At 36.1% G+C, this 27208-nt stretch overlaps 1 protein-coding gene across 5 annotated transcripts; it reads left to right on the forward strand.

Moving 5' to 3' along the window:
• The first annotated feature begins 723 nt into the window (after window positions 1-723).
• On the forward strand, window positions 724-27046 carry LOC129722902 (putative mediator of RNA polymerase II transcription subunit 26). Of its 5 annotated transcripts, none has more exons than XM_055676747.1 (4): window positions 22507-22655; window positions 23371-23519; window positions 23611-23918; window positions 25793-27046. In XM_055676747.1, the coding sequence occupies exons 2-4, from the start codon at window positions 23412-23414 to the stop codon at window positions 26568-26570; spliced, it is 1194 nt and encodes a 397-aa protein (XP_055532722.1). In that variant the 5' UTR covers window positions 22507-22655; window positions 23371-23411; the 3' UTR covers window positions 26571-27046. The 5 variants fall into 5 exon arrangements, with proteins under 5 accessions (XP_055532717.1, XP_055532722.1, XP_055532720.1 ...); XM_055676745.1 differs by lacking the exon at window positions 22507-22655 and adding an exon at window positions 22763-22972; XM_055676746.1 differs by lacking the exon at window positions 22507-22655 and adding an exon at window positions 22912-22951.
• The last annotated feature ends 162 nt before the right edge of the window (window positions 27047-27208 follow it).

The following is a 27208-nucleotide window of genomic DNA, read 5'->3' on the forward strand; positions in this document are numbered from 1 at the left end:
AATCTCATACATATTTTGTAGTTCCCCATTTGACACATGCAGTAACGCTGGCGCTGATGTCGAAATACATGAGGCAGCGCGAACACGACAGCAGATGGTGCTAGTGTTACTAACGTAAAGTACCGAAATCATCCAAACGATGATTTTATTGAAAATTTGTTCGACGTGTTATGTCTGTTAGTCTGTGAATAAAGTATAGACCATCGCACGGTGACGTCACGCACCTGAGTTTGACAGCTACTGGTAACTTTGTTTACCTTCGGGTGATGCAGTTTTGTTCTTAATTACAGCAGATCATTTCAATTGTGATCAAAATGACGGTTAAATGTTGTGCTTGAGGTGCCAGTACACTAAAAAACATTTAAAAATTGAGCAGCATTTCCACCACGCGCGCGATTGATCCATAAGAAAAAAGCAAAAATTCAAAAACGTAAACAAAGTTACCACTAACTGTCAGAAAAGTGAGGTTACAGAGATTCGGTGAGATAGTCTATTATCCCTTCGCGTTTTTAATGTAACAAACGAGCGTGAAGGTGAATCTTATTTTTACTGCAGAGCCAGCTACATGTCGAATAACATCCAGCATGTGCGCATGGTTCGCGTGTTTCATATCACAGCTCTATTCGCTATTTGAACGAAACAATTTTTGTCGAGATTTGACATTCTCTTCTTCTTTAGCTCGTCATTTTTCCATTTTGTTTACTATGTTTACTTCTGTCCGGAACGTCAGCGCGGTAGGAGGTGCTCTTTTGAGTGTCAGGCCAAAAATTGGTACCCTGCAAACTAATTAATTAGAAGAATTATCTTAATTGGAAGAAATTGTGTGAAAAAGTGCAGTGTTGGGGTTGATTTTGGCCTAACGTTGATAACTTATTAAGAAAAGTGTTCTTCGCGTCATAATGCAACAACCTGTGTCGATCAAGTCAGAACCAGATTGGAATGATCTGCTTCTAGCTGAGCCAGATAATCGTCAATATGCTCTCCAGCAACAGCAAATGCATTATAATCAACAATTGCAGCAGCAACAACACCTTCCGCCACAGCCGCAACATCCAAGTCAACATCAGCAGCAAATGCAGCAACCTCAACCACCGCAGCAGATGAGAAACGGCAACCATTCTGTTGGGATTCAGCAGCAGCCACAACAACCTCAACAGCAGCAAATATCGAATGATCCAGTGGACAACGAACCGCTGGATATTATAGAAACGATTGATTCTGATGATAACGACTTTGCCGAAGCGGAGTCATTGACCTTACAACAGTACAAGGTATGTGCCTATGTCTTTAGATGAGATTAGGAAAACTTACTGCACACCCAGAAATATTGCTACCGTTTGATAATTCTAAATCCTAAATTTTACCTTTGGAATGCATATAGGAAAATCTAGCATCTAACATAAAATTAATTATCCTTCCCTGTCTATCTCATACGCATGCTCCTAGCGGAGCTTGGGTGATGACTGTTTCACTCATACACATTCGTAAAGGTGGAAGCTTTTCTGGTGGTAACGGGGTAAGCCGGGAGGTTTTTATTTACATTAACCATCCATCCTAAACCTAACGAAAACTATAAGTCTAAAGAACCGAATAGCCTCCAATCTCAAAAGGTTAACTCTTTATCGCCCTCTAGGTGCAAACGGTAGATTTGTGATTACGATTCACAGAGCTTTTCATACTAACGAAACACTAGTTAGGTACACAGTAAGTGGGTCGCTAGCAGAAGTCATATTCACTACTACATCCGTACAAAGTTATTAACTTGAACCGATAGAGATCATGTCGATCGCAATTATCGCCATGTTTCTGCTAACATCAGACAGCATGATCTCGATATTTTACTTTTCTACCCCGTACGACACCCTAGTGAAAAGAAAATAATCTTTAGGTTTACATCTTTTAATGTACGTTTACTATGCTCACAGTATGAACTAAACGTTTTTCATAAAAACAGATTAGATCTGCAAGAATATTATTCTGTAATATTCTAAGGCCATTGGGTTTTGTGATAAGTTTGTTTAGAATTTTTAGTTTAGAAATGTTTAAATTGAAAGGCAAAATAGAATTCATAAAAAGATATGAAATTAGTCCCTTCCGTTTCTGAATGAGCAATAACGAAACAGCATAAAAACAAAGTTAACCAACTTATCTGAACACCAAAAACTGAAAAAAAAACTTTACAATAGCCTAAATTGTATTTCCCAGATTGAAGTATTGTATATACTTTCTAATCTCATGCTACCAGCACGATCGACAATTTCCCCTACTCATCGCACGTTCTATTATTCTATCACTGTTACGTGGCATACATATTTCCCTCGGCTAGTTTTTCATTTAATTGTTATTCCTTATTCGTCTTTTCGTTGTAATAATCTGTTTCTTTTCATTCTTTTACTGTTAAAGTCTACCCTTCCCGGTAACGCCACTACCAGCGCAAATCTCTTCGCCTTTCTGTATAATCTTGGTTTTAAACTCCTCAGTGCATATAAACTCACACAAACACATACATATTGAACAAAACATCGCCCGATTATGGTTATTGTTATTATTTCTGGTTTTACTTTAAGCTAAATTTTTTCTCTTGTGCCATCAGAGCTGCTGGTGACGCCTTAGCTGCTGTTATAATAACTGCGATGCCAGTAATAATTATATATTTCTTTACTCTTTCGCTTTTCGTTATTTTCTGTTTTTCATTTATTTTTATTGTTATGGCTTGGCTGTTATTGTAGGTCACAGCACCACACGTCGGATCAACTGGGCTGGAATGTTAGCCGAGCTGTACTAGCAAATTTCATTTTCGCAAGTGTCTTTCTTGATTTTTTATGACCTTGTTCTCGAGTCGTAAGGTTATTCCTGTGAATGGCAGATTCAGCAAATGTCCCTTATCACAGTATTAAAAAATATAAATGATTAATTATTTGTTTCAACGTAAACGTATTTTATTATTACCACTCATGTTCATCGCTACTTAGTTATCAAACAAAGTAAGTTGCAAACCCATAATGAAGCCAACCATCCAGCAGACTGCTGCATTTTGTATGCATACATTGTCTATTAAAATTAACGATGCCATTACTCCTTTCATTACATTATTTAGTTGAAAGAGAATAATAAAAATGTATCTCTTCTATTAGCTTAAACTGTATAAAACGTTGGCCTGTGTACAGTGCTGTGTCCCCCTTTCACTCGAAACTGTACCTTACCATTCAATGGCGCAAACACGAATTTATGATTATATTTAACATAAATTTTGAATTTTATATAGATGGATCGCCCACAGTCGGGGGAATTTTATTACATTCTACATCAGCAGAAATCTGCAAACGGTTACATTTGGCTTTTAAATCATTCTATTTTGCTGTTGTACAGGGTGGTGAAGGGACACTAAACTTTTGCTAACAGCCATTCTGGGAGAGACATAGACTGAATTGATGCGTTTAATTTACACTATCGATTTTTAATTAAAATAGACTGTTACTACCATAGTAGCTCAACTTTGCACTGATAAGAACCAGCACCTTTTCATAGCATCGGTACAACATAGACAGTATGCTGGAATGTATAGTGCAGAAGTCGTAGGATTATGGGCTAGGAATTAAAATAAAAGGTGTATTCAGCGCATGCAAGTGTTAGTTTTAAACAACTTTCTCTGGGTGATTGATGTCTCTCTGAAGTGGCATTATACCTTCTCTAGACGGTTAAAGGCGGAAAGCAATGTTGCAAAATGCAAGTTAAAGCAGGTCAAGATAAAAAACAATAAGGGAACGGGAATAAACGCATGCGGTAATCGTCTGAACCAGTATCGATTTTATATTTCGCAAGTCAATAGCTTAGGTTGGCTCCCATTACTTGGCGGATATAACTTCTCTGTTAAAGGAAGAAAATATTTTATGTGTCTACTGCCGTTAGGGTGACAGCAAAAATGGACAACTTGTACGAAATTGTATTGTGCCCAATTATGAAGCATAATTTAAATAATAAGGTTTTAACTGAAATTTCGTAGTGCGAATCGCAGATTATCGGTATATTAACTTCCGAAGCTATATTAAGGAATGATTGGTTCTTATATACAAACCACATTTTTATGAAGCTCGAATCAGTTTGACCATTGCCAAATAATGTGTCTATCTAATTTTAAACATTCACAGATACATCAAGACCATAGCACCGTTTTCAAAAATGAGTCAATCGGTTTTCGAACTCAGAAAGGAAGTTAAACATAACAGGACATCTGCTCATTTTACTTTTGCAGAACATGCATCAAGTAAAATCTCAATCAGTTAAGCATATTGCTGTATTGATGATTATGAGAAGTCTAGTTTGATCTACTTGATGAGCGGAAAAATAGGAACATCCTGTACTGCCCCTGTTTACATAGTTGACGTAAGAGCCAAAATGACCAAAATGCACTTTTTCATTGATTCAGCTTCCTTTCCCTAAGATACATACACTACAAACGAAAAGAAAACTATTTGGTCTGAAACTTTTGAGAAATATTGGAAAAACGTTTTGGCGTAACTGCCAATCGGTTGCAAAAACTGGCGTCACTCCATACAAGATGCAATTGTCTATGTTAAGTCGTTTTATTCAACTGTCTAATTACGGTGGGTAAACTCAATCGATTTGCCAGAACGTTTTTATGGTTCTATTTGGGGCCCCAAACAATCCTTACACTACCGGAAGTGGATTGATCGATAGCCCTTTAGGAAGAAACATGCGAAAAAGTTTTCCTATACTAACTTTCATACAAATTTATGTACATGCATATGCAATGCACCAATCAAAGGAACGAGTAATCCATATCCGGCAGTTTCAGCATTGTCTGGGGGCTTAAACTGAACCAAAAAAAAAAAACTTTGTCCTGGCTCTGTGCTGTCAAGTTTGCATTTTTCCATGTAACGATTACCCACCTTAGCGTAAATGTAAGTCTTTATGCATGTGTTTGTGTGTGTATGTGTGTGTTTGTATGTGTGTTTGTGCGTTTTTGTCTAATTGAAACTGCCGATGAACAATAACTGACGTTTGACCGAAACACGATTGATAAAACTAAATCAACTGCGAGGCAGAGTGGGAAGTAGTTGAGTTTTTACGCCAACTTATGCGAACAATATGCGGGAAAAATGCATGTTTATTCACATAAACTGGCGTAGCGGTTTTTCTGGAACAATTGCCACGGCAGACTCGTTTAATCCATGGGGCCTCTATTCAAACATCAATCTTCATAAAATTGACAGAATATTCCGTTGAAATTGTATCTTAATATAATGATTTGGGTTAAAATAACAAAAACGCGTTTTTCTCGCAACGATGGTGTTGCTTGTTACGTCAACTATGTAAACAGGGGCAGTGCACCATCTACTTCTTTTCTAATAAAATGTGTAATGCTCTCAAAGAACAAGTACTTTTCGTTTTGTGATGAACATCCTTCTCCTCGCTGTCCGTGTATAGCCAATCATTACATGTTTGAGTCTCGTGAAGGTGCTGCAGGACTGCACTGCCTGTGATCGCATAATTGTAACATTCGACATTTTATGGATTTCGTGCTTTTTATTGGGAAATGCTTAGAATAGTATGTACTTTTTACATCTGGAAAAATATGCTTATGTTTGTGTGAAAAAAGTCGTAAAAAATACCAAGTTGTTTTCTCACATAGCGTAAATAACCGCATAATTGTCACACTACTTAACTTTTTCAACTTTTTTGTCAAAAAAGTTTCCATCCAAATCCACATCTGCATCCTTTGGAACTCGGAAGTTATTCTGGTCCGGTCACCGGTGGTTGGTGATCCGTTTCTGATGCTCAGCTCATGCTTGTTGAATACATGAAAAACTTCTTTTTCCATGTGATATATTCCAAAAGTATCTTGAAAGTGACGGCATAAATGTATCATTGCAAAAATGTCAACCAATTTGACTTCAAAAGTAATATTCAATGTATACATAGTGTAAAGTAGTGCTTTCTTCATGATACTAAGTTTAGTTAAAGTGTCTATTTGCGAGAATATATTAGTAACAATGCATTTAAGGTCAAAATATAAAAGTGCGAATTGCTCGAACAACCAATTTTGCAAATGTTACAAATATGCGATTATGGGCAGTGCAGATGTAAATAATAATAAATAAAACTAGGAATTAACTGACCTATCGAAAATTTTAGAAAGTTTTTTTCTAGTAAGTAATGGTTTTAATTTTGTTTTCCTTTTTCTCTGATAACAAATTCCACAGCAAATTGATATGGCCCGGCGCCAAAGTAAACAGTGTTCGAAACACGGTGCGGAGCAAAAAATTACATTCACACTCCAGTTGATTAGGACCCACATGCAAAATTAATAGAAACTGTATTTCAAATTCAAAATCTATCTAATCATTATTAGGCTCAACATTTTTTGTACAATTATTAAAGTGGAATCTTATTTGAGATATGAATCTGAACCCTTCTCTGAATAATTTGTTGACCATTTAATTCCATTTCGCGGTGAATAATAATATACAAATACATGAAAAATAAGGCTATGTGTCTCGTGTATATTCTACGTTCAGTAAAACAGTCAGCTATCGGGTACTAATTATGGATTGAAATGAAACTTTTGTTCATAATAATAATAATAATAATTTATCAGGTAATGATATAAATGCTCGAAAAAGTTATTCTGGCATTATTCTACGTACTATAAGGCATATTTAATTTAAACATGATTTGAAAATTTACATTTTCTCCAAAAACGCATCTTTTACAACTGTTTTTTTGGTCAACATAATACATTTTAATAAGTGTCACTAAAAGTTTCATACTTCTCAAATTTTTTGGTGAACCTAGATGTAATTGTTTAAACACTTCTATCAGATACAAATGCGGTCATGCAAATACTATTCCAATTTTCATTGTTAATGAGCCGAAAATCACATCTACTCAATAACGGTTATACGGAATATAATATATTGAAACGTTAGGGACCCATTCGCTGATGTTGATTGTTTAACCCATACTTACATACTTAAAAATTAAAATGTGCTATTCGTGTACATTGCACCGTCATTTCAGATTCTCAATTATAGCATCGCAGCTATTTTCTGCGTATAAGCGGTAGTTTAAACGAAAGTTAGCCATACATATATCTGTCTATTTTGATTACACAATCGGTAAACAATTGAAAGCTATACGACGAAACACAGAAACCTTCATATAAAGCGTAAAACCTCTCGAAATTGCCATAGAATCAGAGTTGCCAATAAAATTTTCAATTTAACTGGAAAAAGGCTGAAGAAAAAACTGGAAAAAACTGGATTCCAAATAAATTTGTAAAAAAGCAATAAAATGATTTTGAGAGAGCTTTTTTGTTATGGAGACTAAATCCAGTGTAAGTTTCGAATACAGCAACTAACAAAATAACTCTTCGCACAAAATTACTCATTTTAATCAGAACTGTTTTGTTTCGGGCTTACATTTTTTTGAATTATGGACTGGAAAATTTCCTCAAACAGCAGCAAAATTTAAAATTACGCAATCAATCTACCTCAAAATTAAGAAAATAGAGCTTTTTCATTTACTTTTATCTTCAACAAAAGTATTGACGCGGCATTTTCTTCCGTTACATCAGTGAAGTTTAAATTTCAATTATTTCTGACTTCGCTATCTTTTGGTATCTAATTCTTCTAACAATTTTTTAACTGCTACGCCACAGAAAATAAATAGAAGATTTTTTTCACGGTGTGATAAATTTGTTTGGTTTTATCTCAACCATGTCATGCAGTCTTTAATTAGATCGTGTTTCGTGCGAGAAGATAGAATACTGAAAAAGCTGTTAGAAATTGTCAAAATAATTTATCAATCTACAAAACTTACGTTTTAAAAATATTTCCGGAAACCAATCGGAGCTTGAGTGAATAAAAAACTGGATAAAACTGGCAAATATCTGAAAAAACTGGAAGATTTTGGGAATAAACTGTTTGACTGGATCACTTGAAAAAAACTGGAGGAATCCAGTTTAAACTGGAACATTGGCAACCCTGCATAGAATAAATTATCGGTATGTTAGTTGTTGTCTCCGTATTTTCAATAATAGACTTGCTAATAGCTAACCGCCCTTCGTTTCATTTCTTAATTGTATTCGCTCCCCCACTGTACTTGTACAGTTCTTTGAAGTCTGTTCAAAATTGCTGTGCTTCGTAGAGTACGGTTGCACAATTAATAATTTAGCTGAGTTGTTATCGTGCAAGTTACAAATAAGCACCATCAGGCAGCGGAGATAAAACGCAATCATACATATTTCCCCACCAACATTATGTATGTAGCACATGAACGGAAATATAAACGAAAACGAATCAAAATAATTTATTTTAGTGAACAAATAAAGTCTCCAAGTGTGGTGTCGTTATGAATTTGATTTCGTTTTTATCGTACACTCAAGTCATATTTACTGCCCGTCATCGTCCCGAGCGCCTTCTGATAGCGACACGAACAATAAAGCATTTAATGTAGCGAATGAAAAAAGTATCATATACAATAACGAATCAAGCAAGATTTCACAATACATTGTGTCGCAGATATTGTAACAATGTAAGAGTGCCATTACGTAAAAACTTGGTCGGTACGAAACCACTCCCAGAGTACTGAAGGATAATAGTCATACAAAAACCTAACTAAACCAACGAATGCCCTTATAAATTATTCATCAAACTACACTATCTATCAATTTTGTTTCATTCTTTACCCTTTAGGAAACATTCCATCTTTACAGATAGGGTTTAATACAATCCGACCGCATGTTAATAATGCTGAACAGCGGTATTATAAAACTTTGTATTCAGTTTCACTGTGTGATACTAACCATAAATACGAATTATTGAACTAAACCTCTGCTAGTTACCACAATTTTACGACAATGCTGCGAGAGCATCTCTATGCATCGTTATTCACATACACACAACTTCATTTACCGCTGTATGGAACCTGATTCGAATGAGTTACATTTCTACTAGAATATGTTTTCCCACACGATGCTCTATGTTCGAGGACAGCTTGGAGACAGTGTTGCTACCGTAATGGGTGAGATTGTGGATGCTATCTGTACACGACAAAAACATTATTTGCCCTACTTTTTGTATGTTATTTAACACATATTTTACAATTCTTCGTGTCGGTCGCGAACCAATATCAATATTTTTCTTAAGAAAGAAAAGAAAAGATTGAAATCATACATTTTACACGATTTACACTTGTGTGATCTTGAATTTTTTTAGTTTCATGATTTGAAGAAATGAGAATAAAAGCATTTTCCTATGTAAATAATGAATCAATTCCTATAAGAAGTGTTTTTATAATAATGATGAATGTACAAGTTACGATGAACTACATATTTTTACTAACTTCAGATACAGCAACTTAAAAGGGACATATTCTCAGTTACAAGTAGCTCATCACTTGAAAACCCTCTGGTTTCGAAGAATGTAACCCGATGTTTCAGTTAAATCCTGGATAATTGTTATATACATACACATGCTCATGTACCGTTTTTTTTCTTAAGTTTTAAGTAACCATAAATTAAGTTAATTTAGTTTTGTTTCAGTTGTAACTTGTAGCCTGCTGCGATGAAAAATTGTTCCCGTAATTAACAAGATACCTGAGACAATGAGAAATATAAAATATTGTCTCCATTAAATTATACTTTGTAGCGTCAAATAAATAATTTTAGAAAAAAATCTACCACTCTTTGTTTAGGACGGTTTGTCGTCGCACCAGTATCTCTGCTAAATCGATTCACGTCGAGAGCAATTCAACAAAAAATATACACCGATTTTATTTTAGAAAATAAATTTTGTTCTGTAAGGAGTAAACTGTCTGTGTCTGTCTACAACTTTGCCGAAGATGTTATACTAATCAAAACACCGTTCTGGCTTTAATTTTATTTTCTGGAAAATTTTTAACCTTTTGTTTCTCGTTTTTCCATGATCGGATAGCCATCAATGTTTACATCATCTTTTGTAATTTTTATGAAGAATATACATTAGATTTAAAAAAACAGGCTTTTTCAAATAATTGATTTTAATTTTCTTTCCAATTTTTCTTTCAAAATTTTTTGTGGTATATATACTTTTTTTCGGAAAGACAAACTTTGCCGAAGATGTCACACCAATCACACAAACCGTTTAGGTTATAAAAAATTTTGTAATCAGCAATACCTTTTTTAGTCGTAGTTCGTTAACAAAAACCAATAGCACAAAATAGCATCTCGTACCCATAGAAACATCTATGCAAAGTTTCAGTCACATCCAAGTGGTCATGGCATTTTGAAGCTTGTCAGTTGCAGATGTAGATAATTTTCACCTAAACAACTAGTAAACCAACAATAAAATATCTGGTTTCAATATGTTTTACAAGTCAAGTTCACCTTGGTCCAATGCCTTCTGATACTCATAGATAAGCCAGAATATCAGGCTTATTTTTCTCCCCAATATGTGGAAAGAGCAGAGTGAATAATCACTTTTTGCGCTGCGTGTATCAATTTTTCGCACCATACTTTTTTCTGTTTTGTGCTGTATTTCTGGTGCTCGTATCGTAATACAGTTGCTGCTTGCACCTACAGCATGTATATACAGCTGAGCAGAACAAGAGTGTTGAATGACTCCAGTGAAAATACACAGAAATACGCCGCGGTGCGTACTGCTGAGGTGAATTCGATAGCATTCGAAGAGCGAACATTCGTAACGGGCGGCTGTGCTTTTTTTTCAGTTTAAAGATGCTAAACAAAGCAATCTATCGCAAAGCTTGAGAGAGATATAGTAAAAAAAATTTCTGCATAATGTCTTTTCGTGTGAGAAAGCCAACACCAGTTTAGGTATTATCTCTCTGGAGAGATTTTTCAGATTCCATCTCGGTGTTTTTTGTTGCAAGCGCCTCAGTTACTTGGACTTGATTTTATCAAAAAATTGGGTCACACTAATTTTTGATATTTTTTTAATAAGTGCTCCATCATATAAAAAAAACTTAGAAAAGTTTTTTCTAGAGTATTGCTATTGAGCTCTAGATCCGAATTTCCCTTTAGATTCGGTTTCTAGACAATTGTGCGGTGTAAGAGCAGTTATTTCCTCAGTTAAAGGTATTCTCCCACACGCTAGTGATTCTCTGAGAAGAAATTACAAGCCTGTCAAAAAATTACAGAATTCAATTATGCAATTTTTCATACGAATTGCAGAATATATGCGGTTTTAACGCGGATAACGTAATTACAGTAAAAATGTGTATTTGCAAATGTGAAATAATGTATGAAAACCATGTATTTTCGGTAATGGCTAGGTAATGCAGCTGAAATGGTTTTGCAGAAAATCGTCATGAACTGTTCAGATATTTTTTATTGTTCTTTTAGTTCTGTTCAGCTCTCTATTCAAGATCTTAGATCGATCGTTTCTGTCCCTTGAGCCTTATTCTTGTATTCAGATGTTACTTATTATTCTTGTATGGACCATTTCTTAAGATCTAAACGCAATGGATACGTTGCGGCTGCGTTTGCGGCAATTTGACAGTTAGTCCATACATTTTCTTTCAAATTAACGTCAACGCAACGCAAGCGTATCCATTGTGCTTGGTCCTTTACGACCAGAAATATTGATCTTTCGTGATATTGTACGAGTGTCTGCTGTATTCCGCACTTCTATTATTAGCATCACTACTACTGAGAGTAAGCGAAGCTTCCCTGATATATGAATACTTGTTACAGTAATTCCAAATATGCCTTGTTTCATTTTTTTTTTTGTTTAACATTATTCTACTAACAACTTTTTGAATGATTGATAAACGAACAATAATGCGGGTATTTTCGTTTTTCCGTTTTTTTTCATGGAATTTCAATCTTCCACATGGTCTCGAAGTAGGATGTTAGTCTCACAAGCCTGCACACTAATGACTACAGCAATAGATCAAATAATGGTCGCAGTGGTCCAGTCTCCTATAAGGGAAAAAGCAGTTCGCTTCAAAATTTGTTGAGAATAAAAACAGATTAAACTCTGAGTCAAAATGATCTACGTTTTTTCCAAGAAACTCAAGGAATTTTACATTCATTGGGTTACCTAAGTATTGACGAATTGAGTCTAAAAAGTCATTCACACCATATTAATACTATAAACACGAGTAGAGCTCCAAGATAGATAAAATGAATTAAGAAAAGAGTTAATGAATTTTGTTCTGGTAAGTGAACTTTACTTACTGGTGAGCTATCATTCTTCTAAACATCGCTCGTTAATTACACTATTTTTTATTTTTTTTTCAAAAAAATTCTTCCAAATGTTTAGGAGAAATGTTGAATAAGAATTTTTCTATGTAAGTAAGAAGAAAGTGTGTCTTCAAGTTCACGACAAAATTCATTTGGCATTAAATATAACGTTATTCCAGAAGCTATTTATTATGAAGACATGCAAACCATTCACTCGTGTGTGACGGAGAATGTTTTCACCTATTTCTTGTAAACTTTTACCAACTGAATCCACCTCCGTAAATGCATAGGAAATATTCTATTTATAATCGAAACCGCAAAAATAAATATTTTATTCATGATGACGAAAATAACGTCGCTGACTGTTAAAAGTCTTATGCTCTGGCTCATGCAATTCAAGAAACATGTAAAAATAAAAACAGAAAAATACAAGCAAACGAAGCACACAGATATACACCCGAGAACCACTCACAACTGCAAGTTGTTGTTGCCTTTGCTGATGACTTGCCAGATGATGCTATACCTCAGTTCATCGTGGTGTGCCTCTGCATGTCATACACGATTGTGATTAGTTCCATTCATGCCAGTGTTGAATCCGGACGCGTTTTCGATGTACTGCCTGGCTAAGCTCGTTACTGTGGTGGTTCTCGGTCGGAAATGTGGGTAGGCCGTGACGGTGGTAGTTGTGTACTATCGGTACTGCAGGTGTTTGTTGTTGATATCGCGGACTGAATCTCAGCCGCCCAACGTGGTAGCAAATAGCGCAAATGAACCTTCCAGCCGCCTGTCGCGGAAGCCGATACGTATTAGCCGCCGATATATTGAAGAAAAATAGCGCCAATTTGGTGAACTGATAAAAAACGCAACCGGTGAAATTCCGACGTCTGCGCATACGGGATGAACGTCTTGCTGTTTATTAGGACTGTAAATTATTGCTTCTTGCTACAGGGAATAAAAAATGCAATTGCTTGTACAATACATTTTAATGATTGATTGCAGCTTTATTGTGCTCGAGGTACTTGCGCGCCAACAATGTGTCAGTGTATTGTTAATTTATACGTTGAAAGTGCTTCAAATGAAATGTAATAATTAAATTAGACTGGCACATCGGCTTGAACATTTCAATTTATACGAAAAAATATATTATCATTCCCCACAACCTAAACAAACTGAATTATGCACATGCTGTTTTTGATGGGTGATTGATCGAAGAAAAAATGCTGACAATGTAATCCAAGAAACAGTAATAAAGTGTACAAAACCAAAAAAAAAGCAAAACCCGAAAATAACCAAAGAAGTGCTTTGATGATCGTCAAATGCGAGCAACAGTACTGGAAGGAGCAATCACGAATAATAATGGAATTCAGTCGCATGGTAAATATTGATTTTATATGTTCATAACAATAATAATATGAACGTTAATAGCACACACAAAGAATGAAGGCATAGAAACACAAATGAATAGTGCCTGCACTGTCTAGGGTAGCGTAGTTAGCGTTATTTGATTACATTTCATTTCAATAATATAAATATGGTCGTGTTTAGGGATCCAACAATGAAGAATTTTTCCAAACATATACCTCTACTTTTCAAATACCAGACATCATAGCAAGTGTAACCACCCTAATGGTAAATAAGCGACAAACAAGTAATAGAAGTAGTAATGTGTGTAGTTGCATATAAAATGACACGTCTTATCATAAACTTTCGTTTAAGCACACCATTCCAAACATTGATCTCGTTTTACAGAGTATTATTACTGAGCAGCATAATACGCAATGAATAGCATTCATTTAATTTGCTGTTCGCTCACTGTTCCCACACTCCACTCCGAGCGTAAAGATACTGCCCGCTCATGCGAGGAAAAGAACTTACATCATGTCTTCCATATCAGCGCATAGTTTGTTATTGGTTGAAATGATTCGAAGATAAGTTGGCCTGGAAAGTCATTAATCATATACACTCATATCATATTCCACTGATTTAGTATGCGACTTATTAGCAGGAAATAATGTTTTGGGTACATAAGTTGTGTGTGAGCGTATTTGTATAAATATACACGACGCGCGTGTTGAATGAATGCTGCCCAAAGCTTCGTGGAAACGGTTAAAGTGCATTACATTACTTTCTGTTTCAAACTTATCCGTCATTTTGATTCAAACGTTTTTCTAACAATTTATACAAAGCAACATAAAAAAAATCTGTTTTTTTCTGTATAACTATCCTAGACACTTAAATTGAATTGCCGAGAACTCAACAAATAAAAATATATTACAAGTTTTTGCAAAAGATATTTCGAGACTTGCTGGTTTACAGCAGAACGGTGAAAATTGCTGGATGTTTGTCGATATAAGACTAGAAAATTCACCTGTTCGGATTTCTACCGTGATAAATTGAATGTGTACAGGTAATGAAATAAAAATAACATAATAAACATTATGTTGTAATTTTGTTAAACTCACCATCGGAATGTGTAGAGTCATTCTAAATCTGGAAACTATTTTCGTGGAATACGAAGTAAAAGTTTGAGAAGAGTTTCGACGTAGGATGACGGATTGTTTGAAGAATTGCTTTAGGTGCTTTTGGCAACAATCAACTCTAAAATGGACTCAAACTAAATTCGCGGCGAAGGTTTTTTATTACAATTGGCTGTACACAACTGTACGGGTCGGCGACCAAACGTCAGCTGCCAACAGTCAAACAGTGAGTGTTATATCACAATTAGAAAATACAGGGGCCCATCACCAGAAGACGAGGCGAGCATCGAGTTACTCTTATGAACAATTTTGGAAGGCGAATCGATTGGATTTTGGACAGTCTGTCTGTCTTCAACGCCGATTTCGATCAATCAAAACTGAAAACAAGGCCAAACACTTGCAATGTGAGTGTTTTTGAAACCGGGATGCTATCTAGAGGCCGAAAATCGAGGCCATTCTGAATTTCAAGAAAGTGATTTCAGTTTTTGGGAAACAGATTAAATGGCCGAATATTACCCAATATAGATGTTTCCGGAATCTAGATGATGCTCAGAAACTGGAAAACAACTTCAGACGCCATTTTGTAATTCAAGGTGGCGTTCCGGTCTCTTTAAAACACCCTCAAATGATCAGTATGAGTATTAGTAAGAAAATTATAACTGAAATTTACCGATTCAATTAATTAACCCTATGTATTCCCAACCTATTAAAAAATACATTAACTTAATACAAGCTGTCGTAATTCTACGTTTTTTTGGTCGTGTCTCATACACAACCATATAAAACTTTTTAGATTATAATTCTGGCCCCATGGAGTCCTGTAGAACTGAGTGGATGTATTTAATATTCATACTGAGCACAATCATAATAACGCCCGATAACGCTGCCAAAATTGGCCACCATGCGGTATCCATGTATATAAGGTTACCAATATGACCAATATACCGACGTGCAATAATTTTCCATTTAAGGTTTCAACGGGTGAACTCAAAGCCTAATCGTTTGTAATATCCGGTAAATCGATCGCACACTAATAAGTTCAAATCTTGCAAATATTGAGTTTAAAGAGAATATTAGAGTATTAAAATTGAGTTCGTGTCTCAAACTTCCAACCAGTTGAGATAGTTACATAACTGTGATGTTTGAACAAAATTAAAAATTGGAAGAGAGCAGGTTGTTCAGCATTACGTAATTTTAAGGGGATGAGTCATATCGAACGTTACTTACTGTTACGTATGGTGGAGAGGGTCTTAAATCTAGATTTTTAGAGTTACGTAATATTTCTGTGAATTTTGGTGCCCCTAGCAAAGATAACCTTTTGAGAAACCAACGTAGAAGCGACGAACCCAGCGCGCACTTCTAACCAAACTAAGGGCACCAAAATTCACAGGGATGGCCGAAATGTTATAATCTTTTTTGGGCAACTATTTTGAGCTTTTAGGCAACGATTTTTCGCTTTTGTTTTCCAGTGCAATCCTTGTTAAACCACTGGGGTCGCTTTTACGCGGTTGGTTGTACCGCATTAAAAGGATTAGATTAGATATACTTATACTAAACTTATTTGATACCGCGTACAAATAATCTTCCGAATCGAGTGAAAATATCCCGTTTAAAAAACGCATAAAAACAACCCGCGTAAAGACATTGTGTATTGGATACCTAGACCAAAAGTTATAAGAACTGTTATTAAAATTAAAAGTAAAAAATCATTTAAACGGAGTGAAATACCTAGAAATAGGAATAGAAAATTTTATAAATAGTGCAAACGATCAACAAAACCATGTAAAAACAAAACCATGATCAACAAAACATGTAAAAAGGCCAATATCTCAGCCCTCTGATCAGATCTCAAGGTTCTTTTTTTCATGTAAATTTTCATCTTGAATGCTTTGCAGTAAAAATTTCAGTTCTTGATCAATGATCTTGAAATGAATACAGTCAGGTTTTTTACGCGGATTTATTAATTGGCGCGGTTTTTTGAACTAACGCGATACCGCGCTAATTCAAAAAACGTTTCGCAAATTTTCGAATTAACGTGGGTTTGGAACCAGAAACGTTTATGTGTTTATCTAGTTAAAGACTTTGACCAAAAACTACTCTCCGCTCTCCGGAAGATCCGGAATGACCGTCAAAGAGAAAAATTTTAAACACAGAGCGTCTCGGGTTTTTCTAAAGCCCTTCTTCCTGGACTACTTTACGCGGATTATTAAATTAACGTGGTTTTTTACGCGAATTTTTGAATTAGCGTGTTTTTTTACGAAGTACGTATCCCCTGCTCAAAAAAAACCTGACTGTACAGTAATTTTGTTTCAAGCAAGCCAATTTTTTCCAACTCATAGGTGGGACGGGGGACTTTTATAGCGTTATGTAACTTTCATAAAGGGTTAGTTGGTATCGTTACGGTTTGTTACATATCGGGGAGAGGTAAAAATGTTAGGTTTTTTGCGTAATTAATTACTCATAAAATGATTTGTCTTTCAATAAAAATAACTAAACATCCGCGTTACGGATATGTTCAAGTATAAGAAAATCTCATTAAACAATTTCTTATTGAAGGTGATGTTAAAGTTATGTGTCGAACTCGCAATACAATAAAAATAAAGAAATGCAACTGAGAATGTTATGAAATCTTATATGATTAATTTTCATGTTTCCCTGCCTTTCGTGACAAGAAGAACGTTATCATATTACTAGGATATTAGAATTCGTGCAACAAATTTAAACTGTTGTAGCGTCGTTATCCAGACGGTTGTAAAGTGAATCAACACGTGTTCATGACTTCATATAAGGTGGGTTTTGGCTTTGCTACACACTTAACTTTTTCAAACGGTATAGACAAAGTGTAGTTCTGATATACACTATCCGCCATAAGTTTGGAATCGCTTTAGGGGCCGTTCAATAATTACGTAAGCATATTCTTCCACTTTTTCAAGCCCCCTGCCTCCCTTGTAAGACACCGTAAGATTTTTTGATACACCCCCTAGTAAAACCTTACTGCCAGCATATATAGATTTTCACTTTAGGTATGTCATCCTGGAGCAAGCACAATACTTCGTTTCCTTCTCGGTCCTTATTCGAGTTAATCGTCCTTTTTATGAATTCTTTCATGAACATGGTTATTTGAACAGCAGCATTAACAATGTTTTTCTTACGGAAGATAATTAATTTACCCCCCTCCCTCTTTTGAAGTAGAATACTTCTCTCAGGAAGTTCGGCTACATAGGGATGTGAAATGAAAATCTAAAACCGAAAAAAGTGAAAAATATGTCCAATTTCAAATGCTAATAAATCGGTTAGTATTCGATGGATTTCCTTCGTTCTTGCAGCAATAGATTGGAAAATCTTCTAAGATTCTTCCCAAAATAAGATAATTGTAATTTTATTATTCACACTATTGTACTATTGAAAATAGTCAAGCCTTGTCAAAACGTAAAATCCGACCTCTGATTGGTCGTTATATGCTTGCTTTCCAAGCACGGTCGACGGGATTAATACCTTGCAATTGAAAACATGCTATTTGGTCATATAAGAGCCTGTTTCAGCCGGAGCCGCTCATAATAGTTCTAGACAGCGACAACAGCAGTCGTCCTTCCTTAGCAGCAGCACTAGCCCTGTGGTTGGTCACCACGTCTCAGGAGCAGCGCGGTTTTTCTCAGCGTGTGTCGCCAGACAGCCATTATTCCCCCCGTGTTGGGGCAGCATGAAGATTGCCATCAGGAAATCCAATTTTGGAAATCAAAACGCCTTTTTCAAGGCAAATAAACAAGTCATTGGAAGTTAATAATTTTTGTCAACGCAAGCAAGCATTCTGTGTTGCATCCTAGCAATTTAAATCTGTCGCACCCGTCTAATTTACTGAATGTGAAATAGCTTCCACAGTGCATGTTGTCCGTGTATCTTGATCCCCGCACTGTTAGGGCAGCTCAAAGGTTGCGATCAGCAACCGATTTTAAGTTCACCATAACTCCCGCTATCGGCGTAACACAGAGATGCAATCAGCGTCATATCCGATTTTAAATTCAACAACAAACTGTCATTTTTAGGACAACCAAACAAATGAATTGAAGATTTGATATTTTCACGTTCTGAGCTTTAACCAAAAGTTAATTATCTTAATTTGAATTTACATGTACGTACATATACTCTAACTGTTGAAACTTGTTTGCACTGCAAAGAGTTTGTTCTTTTCCTGTTCAGTGAGGTCGTATTTATATGTGCAAACTGAAATTGAGTAATACTTCAACTTCATTTGCATAGAATTTTCAATACTGCCAACGAGCGGTCAACAGTTATTTGCTAGGAAAAATGACTGACACGCAAGCAGCCGGGTTATCTTTCTTGTAAAAGTATTCTACTTCAACCTTGCGGTCGTGGCTTTGCATACAACCTTCCTGTGATTTTTTAAGATAACGTAAGAAAATTAGATCTCCCCCCCCCCATGGACTTACGTAAATGGCCCCTTACTGAGCATTGCAATACCCAGTTTGAATATTGCAACTCCCCGAAAAGTTTAACATCGCCTAAAATGGGCAGATTTATGTAACTTCATCGCTTGATTCCGGAATTCTAGAGAGTTGTAGTATTCAGCAAAGTTGCTCAGGAGGTCAAGAGCTTGTGATTTGAGGAGAATATAGTTCGGAATTCAGCCACAACGCAGCACTAGTGCGCATGTAGTTTTGAGTGTTTTGAACATAATTTAGCTCAATAATCCCATTATTTAGAGAGTTGTGGTCTTCAGCAAAGTTACTCAGGAGGTCAAGGGCTTTTGATCAGCAGAGAGTATAGTTCGGAATTCAGCCACAACGCAGCGCTAGTGTGCATGTAGTTTTGAGTGTTTCGAACCTAATTTAGCTCAATAATCACACCATTTAGAGAGTAGCGATTTGCAGCAAAGTTGCTCAGGAGGTCAAGGGCTTGTAATTGGTGGACAGTATAGTGAGGAATCCAGCCGCAACGCGCATTTTAATACTAATAAATCTACTTGACAAATATTGATATACTTTTCTGGTTAGCGTGTATGATACAAACCTTAGACATTGTTTTCCTTAAATTATTTGGAAAGGCTCTTTCGACCAGAGATTTTTACTTGCAGAGATACAATCAAGTTCTTACAAAACTTTGGAAAACTTAAAGTTCTCGGCAAATTTGGTAAGCAAAGTAGTCGATATAGGTTATTACGTGGACAATTACTGCTGTTTTACAGTTCCTAACTTTCAAACTTTATGAAATGATCAAATATTGTAGAATTTAGGAGATTTTATTATTTGCTGAAGTATTGAGCAAGTCTATAGATATGTCACGTAATGTGTTCAGTAAAGATTTGAAACCAAAAATAGTTGAATTCATTCAACAAGGAGGTACCGACAAAGAAGTAAGTGAACTTTTTGGTATTCACAAGTCAGTGGTATCCCGCCTACTGAACCGATATAAAGAAAAAGAAACGTTTACCCGTTCCGGTCGTCCGAGGAAAACTAGTCCACGAATGGTCCGCGTAATCAAACGTTGCTCTGAAAAAGACTGTTTTACATCAGGACCCGAAATAAGGAACAATTTAGGCTTGGATCACGGCGATGCGCAGCAATAGCATAAAAGATATGCAACAAAATATTAAGAAAATCAGCAATAAATAATTGATATTTTATTTGTCTACCATGCAGAAGCCTTCAGCTTTCTGAATATGTTTGCTAAGCAACGCAACTTTCTAGCTGGTCGGAATCGTAAGATTAGTTGAGTTCAAAATCGACTATTTGTGAGCCCACTAGCGCCACATAGCGGTAAAATTTCACGCTGAATTGACCACCATCCAGTAGCCTTTGACCTTCTGAACAAGTTTGCTGAAAACCGCAACTTTCTAGATTGTCAAAAACAAAAACACGAGAAATCCGTTTATTCCAGGTGATGCTAAACTTTTTGGGGGGTGTCGCAATATTCGAACTGGGTATTGCAATACTCAGTGAACGATTCCAAACTTATAGCGAGTAATGTAGTTCGAATGCCGAAAACGAATAATTTCAGTGTAAAAGTGCTATAGTTGCTAACGTGTGAGGAAAAACATCCGAACAACTTTTATATTGGTCTACAATTTCGAAGTGCTTCACAAATCGAAAAATCCTTTTCTACAAAATGAAGATCCACTTTTATAATACTGGTAACACGACTAGTCGATTCTGTCAAGTGACGATTAGTTGGGAAAAAGGCGTGGTCGAAAGAAGATCGTCGTAAATTGATATTGTGAGCGAAATGAAGAAAAATCTATAAGCGAAGTGTTCCACTATTCTCAAGATCTTGGATATAGAAAAAAACATTCATATACATTATTGACAAACTCTTCGAGAATGGAAACCCACCTTCAAAAAAATCTGGTACCGAGGAAAATGCACTTTGCAAGAGAATTAAGTTCGAGCGAAATTAAGGGTGGAATCGCCTGGTCAGTCGGCGTAATTATATCGTGAGCTGGGCAATAAATGTCCGATTGATTAAAAAACTATGAACTAGTATCTGCCTAATATAAGTTTAAAACTATAAATACAAGCACCATAAAAATGACAAAGAAAACCTCTTCGGATTTTCTTGCCTGGATTTAACATTGTAAAATTACACTTTTATTTGCACCAGGCGAGATGATTATTTATAAATAGCGCGGCCATACTTTGTCACAGACATTAAAGTAGTTATTTTATATTCCTTGTTAAAATGAGTTTTACTCCTTTAGCTTTAACTAATACATTAGTGAATGCATCAGTCATGCGATTTAATTCAAATAATCCTCTCCGCTGCTCTTGTTGTCCCTTCCTACCTTTCCACGCGGTCAACCTGCGCCAGTATCCTAGTCAATACGCATATATAAACATTTCTACTTTTACTGCACCATTCCGACAGCGCAAGCAGTGTAAGGAGTTTCTACACTATATTCGTTGAAAGTCTACACCAAGCTGTAGATATTATAACACCCAAGAGCGGCGCGTTCTCGCAGTATAATGTATAACGTTGAATATAATAGCAATAAAATAGAAATAAATTTATAAATTAATAAAAATTCTGCGCAGTCGCAGTGTACAAGCCGAGCAAACCCGGGGACGAAGCGGGCAGAGATTTCCACTGGAGAAGTAGATTTCTCTGTAACCAACCGCCAGCAGCAGCCAACGTTTTCAAAAGAGGTGCTAGAAGATTTCAGATGCGGTCGCCTTCTTCCCCTTCACAAAACCTTATATTGTAACAGAAACACGAAAGCAGCCGTCATAAAAGCGAGAAAGATAACACATTTTGAAATGAAACGAAATAAAGTGCGCCATTAATACGAGTAAGCTATCGAGTAATAATGGACCGTAAAAATAATGAAATGAAATATGTATGTAATAACCAGCACGCCCCGTTGTACGATAATTGAAGGCATACTGTGCTAAAAAACTGTTCTAGATTTGATATAAGTATTTGAATGAAATTTTTGTTTTTTATATCTATTCTACAAAAAAGGGGACACAAAGTTCACATAATCCATACAGTAATGTTTCAAAATACATCACCTATACGTGCACATGTCAGCCATTTGTGGCTTTATCAGGTCACACTGTTGCGTTCAGGCAATCAGGGGGTTGTAAAAGTACAAGCAAAGTATAATAACAAACGAACAGAAATAGAAGAAGGAAAAGATTAAACAAACAATAAAATTCAAAAGACTGTGCGAGCGAGAACCATGCAAGTAGAAATACACTGCATAGAGGAGTGTAGAGAAACTCTTTTATTATTATAATATTATACCTACACGAATAGACGTAACTTGAAGAGTGTTCGCACAGATGGAATCGTACGCCGAACCGACCAAGCCGGTCGGAATCGGTGCGGCCAGGCAGGGCTCGGGCGAACGAGACGTATAACCTCTCAGTCTGCAACATCTAGTCTTAGAAAAGTGTCGAACAAATATGGGAGAAGTTGCTAACTGAAATAATATTATCGATCGGAAAAATAAAATCGTGGTACAAGAGTGTATAGATAGAAAAGTCGCACACATTTCTATCTACCTAGTTGTTTGTTATATATGTTTACATGTAGCGCTAGATTGTATAGCTCTGTTCGAGCTATAATAGGATTCGAAAGAAAGCGTACATTTTAGTCCGCTTATTTTCGATTCCGAAGTTAGATCTAGATTAGAAACGAAGAAAATTGAAATAGTCTCGTAGAGTTACACAACTCGAGTGAACTTTGTATTTCGGTGTTCAGTTGGTAACACTTGGGATACAAGCTTCCATGCTCTGCACAGCACAGCAAAACTGTTCGTTGGCGATACCATGCGGTTATTATGGATTGTTGACACCGCGCGCGTTGATTGTTTAAAAGTGCTATAAAAAGAGTTTGTGCCCGCGCCGACCGAAGCACAACTCGCAAGCTTTACTTTTAAACAAACTAACCTACAAACGCGAATGCTAATGTTTTCTTTTTGGCTTCTCTTATTAAATTGAATCAACCAACGAATAATTTCCATTTGTTTGCTTTTTCGTTTCTTTACTTTGTTGTGTGCTGTGTGCGCACACCAAATGGTACTACCTACTGAAGCTTTTGCGTTCCATTTTTTAGTAATAAACTGTTCACCATTCAAGACATATAATTTTCTTGTCGTAGTGTGCGCTCCACGACGTGGTCGCCCGTTTGGAAGTGTTATTGACATATTTTTACTTTTATTATTTTTACTAGTTAAGGCACTTGACAACGTCTATGAAAACGTCAAATTTACAATGGAATATCCCGTTGCTTTTATGGAGCAACAGCAGCAGCTCCTTACCAATTTCGCTGAGTTCGTTAAACCGCCGAAAGAGAGTTTTTCCTACATTGACGTTTTGGAGGTTATTTGAATTGCTAAACATTATTTATTCCAACATCAAATATCGAATGGCCTAGGAATAACATTTCTCCTCTTTGCTCTCTATGTTTCAGAAAGATGAAAAGTTATGCGAATACTACCGCCGGATGCCGGTTTTGTATGACAAGAGTCATCCGCACTATAAGTTCCAGTCGAAAAAGGAGAAGGCCTGGCGCGAATTAGGTCGTCTATGCGAAATGAATGTCGATCAATGTAAAAAACGTATGACGTACTTCCGCTGCAGATTTACTGTCGAACGGCGAATCATGAAAAACGGTGTCAATTGCAGTGAGTGGCCTCTGCTGGATAAGCTCAAGTTCCTCAATAAACACATCAAAATTCGGAGACCAAGAGCGCCCAACGGCGACGTGGAACCCGATACGTAAGTATTTTGTGGATAAACTTTTTGCGTGTGCCTGTATATATGAAATTTTTCGTTAGAATACGTTAGAAACACCTTCTGTTCTCGCTCACTTTTCACATCCCCGTAAAACTAAATACATAGCTCGCTTTACTAAAACCTAAAAGCATGTAGTCATAAAACAAAAAGTGAAATTCGTTCGTGAAATTTAATTTTCTATTGATCAACAATAAAACTTCAGATCAGTCAGATATTATATAATTTCATTGCTAAAAACATAACAACTTAGAAGTTCTGTCAAGTATATAACCAGTTTTCGAGAATATTTTCAAGAGTACTAGAAAAAAAAAAGTTCGGAGTTCGCGATAGATCGGTTCAATTTGTTGAGTTTTAATTGAAACATTCGTATGTAATCTACTTGACCTTACTTTTTTAAAAACAAAAAAAAAACAAAACTATTCTACATTTTGTTATGAAGATTTTGATTATACCTAATATTCTAAGCACTTTTTATAAAACGAGATTTTTTACGTGACTTAAATTCAAACCTTGAATTACCTGATTTTCGATTTTTACCTGAAACATCAAAATTAAAATTTTAGATGTAATTTTTTCTGTCTTCCTCGTTTCATGCATATAAGGCTAAATAATTTTGAATTTTTTTCCGTAGCTGGTTTCACGATTACAAGTCTAAATAAATTTCGAACCTCGTGGAAAAATGTCATATTACTGCGTTTCATGAGTGTTGAAGTTTATTTGCTTCAACTTGCTTTTGAAAATAAATACATTTTAGTCAAAAAGAACATACCAGTTTTATCTTTGAATTGTGGTTGGATCTTTGAGTTGTTTACGGGCTCATTGGTTGTTCGATTACAAATCAATTAATTTTCACACATGGTAGCGAAAACCTGGAAACAATCAGAGAAAATTTTTAACCTACACTGAAAAAAAAATCACACGCTCATACCAAATGCTCTTTACACATGAATACCAATAAACCAACCCAATCGACCCATATCGATTTTTAATGGAATTCACGGTATTTTGACGCGTTTTAGCATTTGACGCGTTCTACCATTGAAATCTGATTGATTTTGGTATGCATGACATGGCAAACCGAAGTGTAAGACACTTGATTTTGTGATGTGATTTTGTGATCTACATTTAAAATTTCCAATCGAGAAATGAAAGTGCTTTCGACATCATTAGCCATGTCAAAAATAAGCCGAGAGATCGTGTTGTTCGACATGGGAATCAAATCTAACAATTATACCGCCCTATCATCAATTATGACATGAACACCTCCATGAATGCAAGGTTTAATTAAATTTTCAGCAACAATATGTTCGGCGAAGTTTTCACTTTTTTGACCTAGTAAAAAATGCACAGGTTCATGAATTTGTCGAGATCGATTTTTTTGTGCCAAATGTCTTAATAATGCATGAAACATCGGGTTCTAGTGTTATCTAACGACACTATTCACATTATTAAACAAGCGCATTTTAACTTTTTTCTCTTTTTTTTTTAAATGACATGCATGAAGCCCCCCCCCCCCCTAGAAATTTTCCTCAGTAACTTTATTCTTTATCGAAGACTATTTCCACTCAAATTACAGAGTTGCGATCATCTATGTTGCGCATTCTGCGAAAAGACTAGATAATTATTTCTCTAAAATACAACAATCATTTTTTAAATTGCAAAAAGTTACATCGCATGTCATCTCAATTTTTGCTGTTAACGATGATATTTTTTATATTTAAAACCTAAAGTGATAAAAGCGTTCAAAAATATAAGTTTCACTATTTGCATTGTAGTGGTTCTAAAATTTTCAAATTTTACATTTATTTTGAAAAAACAATTATAATTAGCTGTTTAATTACCTCTTCGCTTTACAGAGACGACGAATCCAACCCACTAAACGTCCTTCGCAAGCGTCAGATGGAGGACGCTAAAGATGACCTACATGCGTACCTGGACCTGCAGCAAGTGGCAGCGGCAGCCGCCCAAAACTCGCAGGCCCAACTGCATTACCAGGCGCAGCATGCAAAAATGCAGCAGCAGTATCCCCATGCACAACATCAGGGACCGCCGGCATTCCATTCCGGCCAAGATATGGGTCTGCATCACCTACAGTCACCTCATGCATCCGGCCAACAGTCACACGCAGCCAATCTGCACGGGAGTCGAGATAGTCATCATTCCGGTCAGTTGGGACCTAATCCATTGGCAGCCGCCACGCTTGCCTACCGTGCCGGACTTTCACAGCCCACCCCGGTCGAATCACCTATACCAGCTTCCAATGTCGAGGTATCCTACAACGTACCAACAAAGCGCCAACGGGTGAACTATGACATGGATGAGGGAGCGTCCGTTGCTAACTTCAATCTTAACCGCACAGTCAAGTACCAAAACAATCTGGATCATGCCGTTAGCCTGGATGAGCATGGCGCATTCGGATTATACGTCGGCGAAATTCTACGGAAATTACCCGAACGACTCGGTTCGCTGACATCGCTAAAAGTTATGCAGCTGCTGCATGAAGCCCAAATCCAGTCGTTCGACATGGCTTCAGCTAGCAATAGTAACGGAAAAAAGAGCAGCGCGGCCAACAGTTCCATTGGTAGAGAGGAGCGGAAATCTACCGAGAGCAATGAAAGCGCCTGCAAAGAGTAAGATGTTTATAATAGATGCCATTTTGATTTTTATTTGAAATACCCATGCCTCGAAACTTGCGTATTTATTTTAACAGTAACGTAATAAAGTACGTTTCGATTTTTTTTTTAATCAGCTGCGAGACAATGTTTTTAAAATAAATTAACAAATAAACATTCATACCATCCTATACTGAGTATGATGGAAGGAATTTCTAACTGCTAAGTATTAGATTTTTACCGCCGCAGCCAAAGTGTTGTCGATAGTCTAATGATTTTTTAATTGCAACATAGTAACAGTAACCTCACACAAATATTTCAAAAACAAATAATAATTTAAAAGCAACTATAGGTAACACCCATTTTATTCCTCAGTTGGATTTCTAGATGTAAGAAATTTAGTAAAAAAGTGAACAGTAAAGTACCGATTCGACAAAAAACCTACATACAAAGATTATAATAAAGTAACCCTTATAAATGTGGAATATGTTAACAAAACAGTAGCCACTCTATCCCGATAGAACGTAAAGAAAAAGTTCAATTCAAGGCATCTCAATAAGTGATAATAAGAAGCCTCATGATACTTCTATTTAAAAGTATGAAAACACACCCTTAACCTTCGAGCTAATACAACTAACTTCTCCTTAAAATGTATGAATG

This window comes from Wyeomyia smithii, chromosome 2 (assembly GCF_029784165.1).
Source record: "Wyeomyia smithii strain HCP4-BCI-WySm-NY-G18 chromosome 2, ASM2978416v1, whole genome shotgun sequence".
Lineage (NCBI taxonomy): Eukaryota > Metazoa > Arthropoda > Insecta > Diptera > Culicidae > Wyeomyia > Wyeomyia smithii.

Excerpts from the sequence above, each read along its gene's own strand:
- LOC129722902 (XM_055676742.1), top strand. The coding sequence starts at position 900 with ATGCAACAACCTGTGTCGATCAAGTCAGAACCAGATTGGAATGATCTG. Across the intron at positions 1,272-23,610 it reads TGACCTTACAACAGTACAAG|AAAGATGAAAAGTTATGCGA; the intron begins GTATGTGCCTAT and ends TCTATGTTTCAG. Across the intron at positions 23,919-25,792 it reads GGCGACGTGGAACCCGATAC|AGACGACGAATCCAACCCAC; the intron begins GTAAGTATTTTG and ends TTCGCTTTACAG.